We start from the raw sequence: 13,517 nt of genomic DNA on the forward strand, positions 1-13,517 counted from the left end.
GGGTAAGGCATGTGACGTTCTTCAGCTTCTGGGCAACCTTTCCCCTTGTTAAAGTGCATCCCCAAAAATGAAGTTAATATAGGAACATGAGATGGTATGAAGAAAAGCCATTTACAAGTCTGAACTCTTAAAAAAAAAAATCATTTTATTGATCCTTTACCATACAAAATTTATTCAAATTACACCCATTTGAAGTGGTAAGATCACAGCTAGAGAACAGGTTTACCCTGTAACAAATCTATTTACAAAATCCGTCATAAAAGCTTTTTTTTTTTTTACATTATATTACATATTTTCTTTTTTAAACTAGCATACAACACGAAGCTAAACCGATTAGTAGTTTGCCTACTCCCAATTGTGGGAGAGATACTTCCTTTCGACAAAATCACGTACCCCGTAGGAAAAGAAATTCCCACAATCGGACTTGCCATACCACTGCAAAGCCATCTTCCTTCAGACCCTTCCTCTCACACACAGACTGTCATGCACTCCTCGAGTTCTTACTCTCTTTTTCCTGAAAGATAAAGCTTTAAATACTGCAGTTTTATTTACAGATCTACACTGAAAACAACGAAAACGGAAACAGAAACCACGACGAAAAACGAAAACGCAATATGACACTCTTAAAAAATTACAAACCAGCTAGAAAATACTCTGGCAGTGTTTACAAATTAATTGCTATTTTTTTTTGTACAAAATTGCTAGATAATGAAAATGTGAGTAGACTACATATCAACTTAAATAAAACGACCGCTATGCACAGATCTGTACATATGAACACACACCTAACACTGTTTGACAGCTCATGTGTTGCCCTTTATACACTTTATTTTGTAAGGCTCACGCAGTCATAATTTGCACACTTGTAACTTTCAGCCATTTCATGTGTGAGCGTTAATAGCAGCAACTCAATGGTACCAGAAAACCTGCAGACTTAGTACTTAAAGTAACACAAATACCGTAGTACTAACCCGCTGGGTACGCCAGATACTACGTCAGAAAGAAAAGGACTAATGCAAATGGAACACAGCACGGACGTCTAATTAAGGTACACCAGTTAAGCCCACTAACTGGGGGAAAAAAAAAAATCTTACGCGTGAAGGAACTCTTTAAGACTTATTAGTATTCCTTTCTCTTTTAAAAACAATAAATACGGCATTATTACATCACGCAAAGGCTTCGCGAGAAAGTCAACAGAACACACAGCAACCTAGCCAGGTGAGCTCAGTCTTTAGACTTTGGAAAAAAATCAGCTTTGTGCAGCTGGCAAAGAGAATGAGACAAAGCTGGGAGCAGAGGCAGCTAACCAGATGAGATAAATATGGGAAATGGGGGAAAGCTTGGCATAAACGGTTTCCCATACAGGAAAACACCCCACAGTGCATTTCCAGTAGGCACTTGACACAAAGCTCCCCCTCCCTCCCCCACCCCAAGGCTTCATCACGGACCACACCGCTATTTGTACCAAATCCAGTGTGTGTGAGGGAGGAGGCTGGGGACGGAGGCCGAGGAAGAAAAAACGAGGATAATCTGCACCTTTGTTTGCCTTCCCAAACATACACCCACGCATACCCACACAAAGAGTTTAAAGTGCTGGTGTCATTTGTTTTGACCCCACCACCACTTTGCATATTGTGGAAATCTACCTAGAGTAAACTGGCTGGGGGCTTTCGTGGTTTTTTGTTTTGTTTTGTTTTGTCTTGTTTTGTGTTTTTCCCAAGGGATGTTCTCGATTCGGTTCAACACAGGAATCGAGTGCTGCTGCGTCAGGCACAGAGCATTTCAATTTAACCGTTTGTTTCATCTTGAGGTTTTTGTTTTCTGTTTGTTACTTATGTGACTCCCTCATTCCTGCAGTCTTCAGTATCCAAGGAATGGATCTGAGGTACCAGGCCACCTGCCCCGGGGGGGGGGGGGGGGGGGGGGGGGGGGCGGGGAGAAGGCTCGCTCCCGGGGCCCACGGGAAAGCCATTCTTGGACGTACCTGGGAGGATGTGCGGCTGACACGAAGCCTCCAGCAACTGGGGGACACCATCCCCGAAGAGTAAAGTGGGAGGCGCCCCGGCATTCTATCGCTTCTTTTCCCACCTCCCGGCTTCCCTTGGTTCAACTTTACTCCTTCATGGAGGAAGGGGACCGGGCTCTGGCCAGGACGACTGCAGCCCCCCTGGGCAGTGGGGGGGGGGGGGTGCCCCGGTCTCGCCAGCGTTAAGTGAATGCCCACAGAATGCCACTCACACGGCGGGGATGTCTTTGTCCCCGGAGGCCTCTCCATCTGACCCCATCCTGAGAAGTGGTCTCCCTGAGTGCAGTGTAAGAGAGCCCTTGCCCCACTCTCGGGGCCCGGGGGGGGGGGGGGGAAGGAGGGAAGCCCGAGGACGGAGGGATCCACACCTGCGGCTCCCTGGGACTTGCTCTGTCATCTGACCTGGTTCTCCTCTCGCATGGGCCACCGGTGTCCGCGAGCCCCAGGACCCCCTCGCTCCCAGGAAGGGAAGCAAGAAGGGGTTGGTGCTTCTTGCCAAAGCTGTTACACCTGCAGTCCCACGCGTCTAGATGCTCTGATCAGTAGAGGTTCTCTACCTCTGCTTAAATCATTCCAATGAGCAAAAAACCGTTTCAAAGTAAACAATTAAATTGAAATGGTGATGGGTGCCACAGGAATGCTTCAATGGCGGCTAAAAAAAAAAATTTTTTTTAAAAGCCTAAAACAATCCACAAAGGACTTCTAAGTGAGCATTTGCTACAAATCAACTCTAAACTGACAAATACGTTGGGGGCGGGGGACTGGGAGTGGTTAACGGAGTCAGGAAAATCCACAACAGCTTCGAGTGGCAGAACGCTATGGTTCTTCTGTATCTGCAACAGATAGTAGAAAACAGAGCTCTTCATCCGAAAGGCTGTGCGGGTTCTCTCGACCTCCTGGCGGGACACGCGGTCCATAGCTTACACTGAATTATGACAGTAATTTAAATATTCCTAAGAAGAGCTGAAGAAATCCATTTCATACTTTTTGCATGACTTCAAGTTTACAGTTCCTGCCGTTCCGTTCCATATTAGCAGACCCCAAAGACATGCATTCTGCGGAGAAGGCACGGCTTGAAATGCTATTAAGGAAGATTGCTGTTTTCGAGTGGGCCAGGTGGCCAGACCCCATTCGACAGCCCATCCATCAGGGACAGCAAGCCAATCCGGGAAGGGGGTGGGGGAAGAAAAATACGGGTGAGAGACACCTGATTGCACATTTTCTCACTTGCTGACTCATCCAGGAGATTTTGGAGCCTGGGGCAAAGCAGGGCTTTCCCAAGGGCGCCTGCGACTGTGCGTTTAGACAAATAAACGAAAAAAAAAAATTTTTTTTTTTAAATTCATTAAAATGTCAGCTTTGTTCTGAAGTTTGTAGTTTACTTCATGATACTATCTCGGAGGAAGAAGGCAGGAAGGGACAACACTGCATGACAGATGTTCTGGTTCCATAATAAAAAAATATTGGTTTATAAGGGGAGTTCACACAATGCATAATCAACTACACATAAAATCTTCCACCAGTGGGAGCTTTTCCAAATCGTAAGCATCGAAGAGATCGCTGATGCCTTCTTCCTCCCCAAGGCTTAGGAGATAGTCTTCTTGGAGCAGGGGGGGCAGTAAGTTCACAAATGGTCCTTCCAGGTTGGAAGGAATTTGGTCCTCAGTCTGCTGTAAGAGGTTGGCTGGGGAGGCCAAAGGAGAAAGGTTCGCCATAGAAATTGAACAATCGCTATGTCCTGAGTTGGTTGAAGCCAAGTCTGAAAGGGGGAAAAAGAAATGGGGGAAACAGAAAAATAAATTAGGAGCAAATCAATCGACTTTTTAGAAGAATATGCACGTCACTGTTATAAGAGCATGCGCCCTCTGCTAAGGTTGATCAGAACGACACTGCGGTCCAGACCATCTCGTGCTAACTGTTCACAGCGATGGGCTGCCTTTCTCTGTTCTGGTCTAACTCATTCATCTTTTGAAACGTCCACTGTTAGCAAACAAGACTACAAACCATTTCAAAGATTACAGGCTAACAAGTTCCAACACTCTGTTCTGCTATCAGTTAGTCACTATTTATTTATTGAGAGGGAGAGATCTTGAGTGGGTGAGAGGGGCAGAGGGAGAGAGACAGAATCTTAAGCAGACTCCACACGCATCATAGCTTGAAGCCCGATGCAGGGCTTGATCCCACGACCCTGGGACCATGACCTGAACCAAAATCAAGAGTCATCGGATGCTCAACGGACTCAGCCACCCAGGTGCCCCCAGTTAGTCACTATTTAAAGGAAAAACAAAACAAAATATCAATAGTGAAACACTGGCTTCCTAGTAGGGCTCACTGATTTTAACTTAGCCTTTTTTCAACTACCTTTTAAAGATACCTCTAAAAACACATGTAATAAGACATATCCTCTTTGAAAGGGGGGGGGTCTTTCGTTTTACCATCTGAGGTGCTGTGTTTTTTGTTTTTTGCTCAGTATTAGATCAGAACCTATTCACGTAAATCACTCCTATTCTTGCTGCTATACTGGGAAACGGTAGGAAGAAAAATTAAATACACGTCCCCCAGTCTGAAACTGAAAAGAGGGGAGCACTTAGACTCCCCCCGGGGTTATTCCTCCCATGTCTTGTCCCCATCACACTGGGGTCGGGGAGGGAGGGTGGAAATTCAGTTACAACTTCTGTCGACAAAAGGCTTTTCTCTCCAAACTTGTTGCCTTTCAGTGTCGCTGATGATTCACCCCAACAGCTCACAGCTTCACTCCGCACTTGAGTTGGTTTTCTAAAACACTAAGCAAATGGTTTCCGCTGATTGCAAAAGCCTGAGGGACTCCATCCGAGGGTGGAGGAGTCATTTGCTCAAGATCATTATTTTATTCTGTAACCAGTCCCAATGCCTTAAAAAAAAATTACCTTAATAACGTTTAATAACAAAAGTTTTCATTTCTTGCCTAGACGTGTGGTTCTGACACACGATCCTTCCAATGACCTTCATTTTTAACATAGTTTCCAAATGAAAAAGCTGGATTTTTACCTTTGGAAGGGGGTTTCGGGATATTCCCATTGTGGTCTTGGTTGTTTGTTTTCATTGGACTGTGTGTTTCTGTCTCTTCTGGACACAAATATACCTCAATGGGCCCTTGGGTACTTGCCAAATGTATTTGTAGGCTCTATAAACAGAAGAAGTGAGAAAAGTCCAAAAATGAAAAATGAAAGCTACAGTAATTATCTAAAAATGGAAAGTAAGGGTAATTTTCATTCTTTATTTTGCTTCTTCACTGGTAGCCCACTCCGATCAAAAGCAGGGGCCAGCAAACTGCAGCCCGAAGGCCAAATCCAGCCCATCAACTGGCTTTGTAAATAAAGTTTTATTGGCATAGAATCATGCCCATTCCCACGGTTTATGGATTGCCTCTGGCTTTTTTTTTTTTTTTTCCCTCATACTATCATAATGGCAGAGTTGTGCAGTTGAGTTGTCCCAACAGAGACTTATGGCTCACAAGTCCAAAAATATTTACTGCCTGGTCCTTTAACTTTTTTTTTTTTTTTAACGTTTACTCACTTTTGAGAAACAGAGACAGAGCATGAGTGCGGAAGGGGCGGGGGGGGGGGGGGTACACAGGCTCCAGGCTCTGAGCTGTCAGCACAAAGCCCAACGTGGGGCTCGAACTCACGAACTGTGAGATCATGACCTGAGCTGAAGTCGGACGCCCTACTGCCTGATCCTTTATAAAGAAAAAGTTTACTGACCCCTGCCCTAGAGGAGGTGAACTGTGCTCTTTAAATATATTGCTTCTATGCAAACTATTAAAAGGTCTTTTAAATATTCCATAGACAGTATTTCCCTGTTGTTTTTCCTATATGGCAGGGCTTTTTCTTTTTTTTTAACGTTTATTTATTTTTGAGACAGAGAGAGACAGAGCATGAACGGGGCAGGGTCAGAGAGAGGGAGACACAGAATCTGAAACAGGCTCCAGGCTCTGAGCGGTCAGCACAGAGCCCGACGCGGGGCTAGAACTCACGGACCGCGAGATCATGACCTGAGCTGAAGTTGGACGCTTAACCGACTGAGCCACCCAGGCACCCCTGGCAGGGCTTTTTCATGTGAACTTTAATAACCACTGGATGAATAGCATTCTTACATGATAGGAGCAGAGTTTAATAAGAGAATACGGCACACTAACATCTAAAATTCTTCTTCATCTGGGTCACAGAGCTATTAATATTATTTAAGGTGAGAACTGTACCCTAGATGGGAGCTTGCAAATTTCATTCTCTTATTTTCTATGCATTTCCTTTTTGCTACATTTCTTTATCTTATAGTTACAGTCCAGGCCTATATTAGTGAAGATTATCTGAAACCAATCAGAAAAACATGCTCCCTACTTTCTTCTAATATTCTAGTCTATCAATTCAGCCACAGCCTTATGTGATTTCTTAAAAGTAAACATGTTATAAAAGATAAATTCTGAAAATGTGCTAAGATATGTTGGGGGGTTACTTTTTTTTTTTTTTTTAATTGGGGAGATACATTAAAGCATTTATGCCTCTACTCCTGGGGGTCCAGGGCAATCAACATAAAATTCCCCAATGGTTCAAATCAGTCAGAACCACCAGATGATAGAGAAACAAAAAGTACAAGAGGGACAGGGAGCCATACACCAAGTTCAATGCTGCTATGTTAAATTTGATTTCTGGGGGACTCCATGCATAATGAACTGTTGAAATGTTTTTTATTTTTTTTTTATTTACATTTATTTATTTTTGAGAGACAGAATGAGACAGAGCATGAGTGGAGGAGGGGCAGACAGACAAGACACAGAATCCAAAGCAGTCTCCGGGCTCTGAGCTGTCAGCACAGAGCCCGACGCGGGGCTTGAACCCACGAGCTGTGAGATCGTGGCCTGAGCCGAAGTCAGACACTTAACCGACTAGCCACCCAAGTGCCCCTGAAATGTTTTTTAAAGTTCGGGCTAAGTAAAATAGATGGGAAAGAAGTATCCAGTTTTTCAGAGGATACACCCTTTGTCCATGACTCCACGATTCCTTAACTTCAAGCATTCCAGAAAGATCTCTGCAGATGAACAAAGATGTTATCTCCTTACCTCTATTGGGTCAGGCACTTCAAGTCTTGTTTCTGGAGGGGCTTTGACAACTATAACAGTTTGGTCTTTAAGGCCACTAATTTTTCGAATATCTTGATATGTAACGTAAGCTAACGTAGGGAGTGTTAAGGAAATCTTCCAGTGAATTGACTCAGATGTAACCATTTAGAAGACAAAAGAACAGATGCAAGGAAAAATTTTATAAAGTATTTTTATGACTTGGAAGAATATATCAGCGTCTCCGTCTAGATCTTTAAATATATGGGATCTCCCGTGAATCTTCTGGTTGATATTCTACACAAGACAAATACACAGCTTTTTCCTGCCCATTTCTAAAAAGCCCATGGCTACTTAAAACATCAAACACAGAAACGGAATAGTTAAACTATCCAAAGAAAACCAAAACCCAATTTGTTCAGGGATTTCCTAGCCAGGTTCCTCTGGAGCACAGACATTCTATACACTTCAGTGAAAAGTGTTCTGTCACTAAAACTGAGTGATGGCAGTTCCCAATTTACAGGGGGGGAAAAAAAAGTAAGTTCTAATACCCATATATTTTCTGAAACTCCAGTAACTTCTATCTGCTGCTTGACTATTAGCAAATGTCAGCAGCCACCCAAATGAATGAGTGAGTAGCAAACAGATCTTTTGGTGGAAGAATTCAGAAGACTGCTCAGGCAGACAGCCTGTATTCTTAACGGCACCCGGGCTGTGGGTGATTATACACTGCCCATTGATAAGACTGTCATTATTTCTCTGTTACAAAAATCATCCTTTGTAGGATATTATTAACTGTCAATATTTCAGTGTTCACAAGGAGGAGAAAAGCAGCTTCCCAAGGCTCTGCCACTGAACAAACTTGAGAAACACTGCCGTTAGAAGACAGAGCAAACAGTATTTCAGTACCCTTGCTAATGACTTCTACTCACTGAACAATTCTTTTGAGTGCCCTGGCAGGCAAACCTGAGAGGATATCATGAAAGAATATGGTACTTACTACATGATAAAAGTATTCACGCAAGCTTGCCTAGAGAGACACGTTCTTACTCGGCAGTAAAAGAACTCACGTAGCTCTCTTCTACAAGGCACACGGAGTGACATAATTAATGTACAATGTCTTCTAGCCTGTTGCATTTTTTATGTTAGCCCACAAAAAATGCCTAGGATAAAACAGCAAATCACAACTCAATGAAGGCCTTTCTGCAGGTAATGTAATACAGCACATAGAGTCAATGATCTGACATGTTTAATACAGAAATAGGGTTGAGAGAGCCAGGAGGAAATGTCTCTTAGAACAGTGGACTTTTATTAGAAATTGAAGGAAGCTAAGGAACGTGCTGCGCAGAGTAAAGCACATTCACTTCATATCTGTATATACTTTCAGGGGCATCTTCATAGACTATCTTCTTTAAGTCTGAACGGTTCAGACAACGGCTAATTCGGTGCTGAACTTGATGGGACAAGCTCATGTGGGAGTCCAGGTCTTAGGTCCCCATTTATTTCATCAAGGAAGCAAACTGACTGTTGTGAATTTTTACCGAGAACGCTGGGGGAACTGACAGCCAGGTACCTATTCCACAGCCCACTGTCAAAAAAAGCTGTGCGACAATAACTTATTAAAAACTCATCTACAATTACTCAACATGCTGCAGGAAGGAAAGTTTCAACACATTTGTGAACAAGCTGTACCACATTCGGAACTGAGTGGCGAATTGAAATAAATTGTGCAAACACATTTTCTAATCTTACAAATTTAAAAGTACTTCTGCTGTGGCTCCCTCCTGAATTTGCTTTTTTGGGTTAGCAGCTCCCCGCAAGGAAGCTTTCAGTTTCCGGAACAATGGCCCCAGAGAAAGCTAATGTAGGGGACCACGCCGTAAGCTACACATTGCAGAGGGCTGTCAATCACGGACAACCACCCCGTCTCTTCCTCCACGGGGCTCCCGACTAAACAATGAAGGAAGCAGCCCCACTAGAGTTATTCTGCGTTCTTTCCTGATAAACCCACTCTGGCCACCACCGGGGGTTCAAATCATCACACCTCTTCTCCATGTCACTAATCATCAGCTGACAAGATGAATCTTTCGGTCAACAGAAAGCGAACGATCACAGTAGCAAAATACTGCCCGAATTGGAAAATGTATGTCCCCACACCCTCCAAGGGGAAGCTTATCAGCCATAAAGGGTAATGTGGAATGATCACAAGTGGGGAATGCAGATTAGAGATGGGGTGTCTTAAAACATTGGCTTTGTCTTCTTCTAGAAACTGAGAATATTGCAAGATCTTCTTGTCAACATAATGAAGTAATCTTGCTCCCTTCTTGCTGGAAGGGGGGATGATGAACAGTAAGTTTTCCCATGATGGCCAACAGATTGTCAGCCAGTTGACAAGAACTGGCTTTAAAAAATTTTACTTCCAGAGACTAATGTCTGTAGATGAATGGATAAATTGAGATGTCGCAGGCCTTGGGGCCGGGGGTGGGGGTGGGTGCTTCTGAAATCTTGGTGCTATGAATCAGCATTAACGCATGGGAGAAGTTATAGTGTGGTTTTTCTCTACTCTCTTTATTCCTTCAGCTGTAGCCCAGAATCAACAAATTCCAATCGCTCCAATATCTGATGAAAAGAAAATAGAATGTGAGAACCCCAACAGTGACAGCTCACGCCCACCAGAAATCTGGGGAGCCAAAGATGAATCTGCTGGGTGTTGTCATTAATATTAACACCGACACCTTACGTGTCTTATGATAGTGCTGCCTTACGCTATGAGTGTGTCCATATGTCCCAACCACACATAAATAACATGCTTAAAAAAACAAAAAAAAAAACCCCAAACCAGTCACCACCCAGCTATCAAAATAGATAGGAGAAGATACTGTCCGGTGACTATCTTTCCATAAATACTGAGTTCTAAAACCAAGATAAGTGGATTTACACACACACACACATGCACACACATATACATGGGCTTGGGTGAAACCAGAGTAAAATTCTACCTGTGCCTAACAGTCAGCCTGTCAACTCTCGATGTAATCTAGAAGGCGCTAACCCCCAAGGAACAGGTGACACAAAGGATATCTTTGATTCTCTGAATCCTCGGTTAGCAGTTTGAGGTCCAGGGTGCAGGTTTGGATCAGCTCATCTAATTTCTTCTCCTCCTGGCTGAGCTCGGTCACTTCCTTCGACAGGCCTTGACACTGGGCCAGCATGCCCCCGTCCTCAGACAGACTGCAGCCCCTGGAAACCGAAACACAGACTCATCATGGCTGCTGGGGGGGACCAGAGGTGGGGGTGGAAGGGAGGGAAGGGAGAAGTGGTCTTTTGAGTAAATGTCTCCTCTTTTTTTTTAATTTTTTAAAATGTTTATTTAGTTTGGAGAGAAAGAGAGAGTGAGAGAGAGAGAGAGAGAGAGAGAGAGAGAGAGGAGCAGAGGCAGGGAGACACAGAATCCGAACCAGTCTCCAGCTCTGAGCTGTCAGTGCAGAGCCCAACGCAGGGTTCAAACTCATGATCCGTGAGATCATGACCTGAGCTGAAGTTGGATGCTTAACTGACTGAGCCACCCAGGCGGCCCTAAATGTCTCCTCTTGACACAGGTCACGCTGCTTGTTAGCCAATTGTTAAAATCAGAGCATTTATACACCTATTTTTTTTTTCTCCACACCGTCCTTCACCTCTCACACCATAGAAACTAAGTGGGGGAAAAAAAAAAAACAACAAAACACAACAACCCAAAATCCAACACTACTATTTTCAGGTTTCTTTTCTCCAGAGGAGGCCTGTTTCTTCAGAAGCCTCCAATTCAAAGGGCGAAAGGAGGGCCTCCTCCCTGCCACATGCCTCCTGGGGGGAAAGAGAAAGAGAGGGGGAAGAAGGATGGAGAGACATAGCGAGAAAAATTTGAAAGAAAAGATGAGGAGTGGTTCAAAATTCAACAAAATATCATCCGAAAAGTACAAAAGACCTAGGCAGTTTCTGAGGGCCTTATACCAACCACCGACAAGGAAAAGGAGGTTAAGGGAACGGATCTGTGTGCTGTATGGGAGAACAAAGGCCACTACCCAACAGGCCAAAATGGGTCACCGAGTCGTCACAAAATCCCAAAAAAGTACAAAAAGTTACCCGCTCATCTTATCGTGTCTGAGGTAGTATTTTTCCAAAGCTACCCTCTAAGAGGTTGGTTCCTTCCCACAACGCTTTCAAAGTTTCTTCTAAAATAGAGGCTCTTCAGGCGCCCCGTCTAATAATTCACGAGTGGCATGATCATACGTGTAATCACACGTGTGGGTGGTAAGTGTTAACATCCCTGCTTTCCAGAAGGAACCGAGGCAACTAAGTCTTGCCTCAGTTTACTCAGAAAGTGAGGTGGCCTGCTGGTCGAGCCACGGCTAAGGATAATGTGGCAATGGTGTATACACACGGATGTGTTAACACACAGCGGTCGTTCGCTTCCAAATGCCTGTTAGAGACGAGCCAACGACACGCGTGAGCAGCCTTTAGATTTGCCACGGGAGCACACACGTGGGCATCGCCACAGCAGATGAACGGCATCTTCCTTGACATCTGCAGGCCCCCCCCCCCCCCCCCCGCCCCCCCCACTGAATCCCAGGATCCCCTGGCTTGAGGCTAATCAGGCTTTTCGTCTCTGAAAGTATCTAAAGAGAAGGGCTCTGTGCAAAGAGGCTCTGAACTTCTGACAAAGGACCTGCTTGAGGGGCAGGGAGAAGGGGACCGCGGAGACGGAGTGTGGGCGTGGACGTGAGACCTGGGACTGGGGCCCGTGGCTCGTACTCACATCCACTGCACGTTGTTTTTCGACTTCTTCTTAATGAGGTGGATGCCTTCCAGCACGTTGGTGATGTCATAGATCCTTCTCTTCTGCACCTTCAGTACCTCCGCTGCCTTGTTCAAATCCAAGACCCCATCAGGGGACTGGCTCAGTAGCTGAATGAACTTCTTGGTGAGCAGACCAAGGGAGGTGTCATACCGTGTTTTTTCTGAGGGAGATTTTGGAGCTTAAAGAAAAACAAAAGCCGAGCGGGTGGGGGTGGGGGGACAGGGAAGGGGGAGAGGTAAAGAAATGAAGGGTTTCTTTGCAGGTAGGCAGGCCCTCTTTCCCGCTGCAGCCCAAGTATTAGTGTTGAAGCAAAGCTGTTGCTGTCGTGTTTTGGTAAGTTACAGAAAGCTATGAAATTGCTTTATTAGAAAAGGAAGGGGGCGCCCGGGTGGCTCAGTCGGTTGAGCATCCGACTGGGGCTCAGGTCATGATCTCGTGGTTCACAAGTTTGAGCCCCGCATCGGGCTCCAGGCTGACAGCTCAGAGCCTGGAGCCTGCTTCGGATTCTGTGTCTCCCTCTCTCTCTGCCCTTCTGTTTTACACTCTGACTCTGTCTCTCTCTCTCAAAAATAAATAAACATAAAAAAAAAAAAAAAAGAAAAAGAAAAGGAAGGGACAGGACAAGTTCCTGTTTGATTATAAAGCGTTTTAGTGTGAATTTCTCAGGAGTTTCTACTTTGGCTTCCCCTCCTCTCTGGGTCTAGTGAAGAATCCCACACATAGTAGGTGTTCAACAATATCTGTTGAATTAATGAAAAAGCACGATAGCCTCAGGGGAGCAGCACATGGGGAGCCTAACCTGATGGGGCCAGGCTGCAAAGTCTCCCTAGCGTTTCATGACGGGCTCAGACAGACTCAATTTAACTGGCTTTGCAGTCTCCTCTGTGTGTGTGTGTGTGTGTGTGTGTGTGTGTGTGTGTGTGTGTGTGACATGATGGGCTCAGACAGACTCAATTTAACTGGCTTTGCAGACTCCTCTGTGTGTGTGTGTGTGTGTGTGTGTGTGACTTATTCACCACTTTTTCAAATAATGCTTCAAGTGGATGAAGAATACTGAAACTGCCTTTCAGTGGAATCGCCCCATCCCTCTTGAATGCAATGTCCTTATTCAATATCGTGTTTACTCTCTCACAGGTGCACAGGTCAAGGCTTTCGCTGAGCATTACACACCGTTTGTGGACTGCCTCATTCATAAACTCCATGAGAGGAGCGAACAAAGTCTAATTTAGCATCTATGTTAAATGCCAAAGACATAAAGGACTGTTTAGCTGTTTTCAACCTACTTTTTTCTCTCTCCCAGAAAAAGCAATCGATGGAAAGGAAAACTAGCTGCAGTGTATTAGTGTCGGTCAATTCTTACACTGCCTTCGGCTGAGTTAGAGAGATTCAGGCTGGCGCAGACATCCCCGACCCTGGCGCGGTTTGTCTACCCCCAGTTAAGCCTGCTCTCCAAAGTCATGTCTGTTAAGGAAAGTTAAAACTAAATTTGATTATAGAATGGTGTAGAATTTAAATTTGTATAGAATACAAAGAACTTGTATTCCGAGTGGAAAAGT

The 13,517-nt window shown here is 44.6% G+C and overlaps 1 protein-coding gene across 1 annotated transcript in view; it reads right to left on the reverse strand.

The window, feature by feature from the left end:
- Nucleotides 1–333: 333 nt before the first annotated feature.
- E2F3 (E2F transcription factor 3) overlaps nt 334–13,517 on the reverse strand; it is a 36,147-nt gene continuing 22,963 nt past the window's right edge. Inside the window, exons 2-6 of the mRNA XM_049611342.1 lie at nt 11,920–12,139; nt 10,203–10,361; nt 7,125–7,239; nt 5,054–5,189; nt 334–3,785 (exon numbers count right to left, since the gene is read on the reverse strand). Of these exons, the coding sequence (XP_049467299.1) occupies nt 3,523–3,785; nt 5,054–5,189; nt 7,125–7,239; nt 10,203–10,361; nt 11,920–12,139 (893 nt within the window). The 3' untranslated portion in view covers nt 334–3,522. The remainder of the gene's footprint in view (nt 3,786–5,053; nt 5,190–7,124; nt 7,240–10,202; nt 10,362–11,919; nt 12,140–13,517) is intronic.

The sequence above is a fragment of the Panthera uncia genome, assembly GCF_023721935.1.
Source record: "Panthera uncia isolate 11264 chromosome B2 unlocalized genomic scaffold, Puncia_PCG_1.0 HiC_scaffold_25, whole genome shotgun sequence".
Taxonomy (NCBI): domain Eukaryota; kingdom Metazoa; phylum Chordata; class Mammalia; order Carnivora; family Felidae; genus Panthera; species Panthera uncia.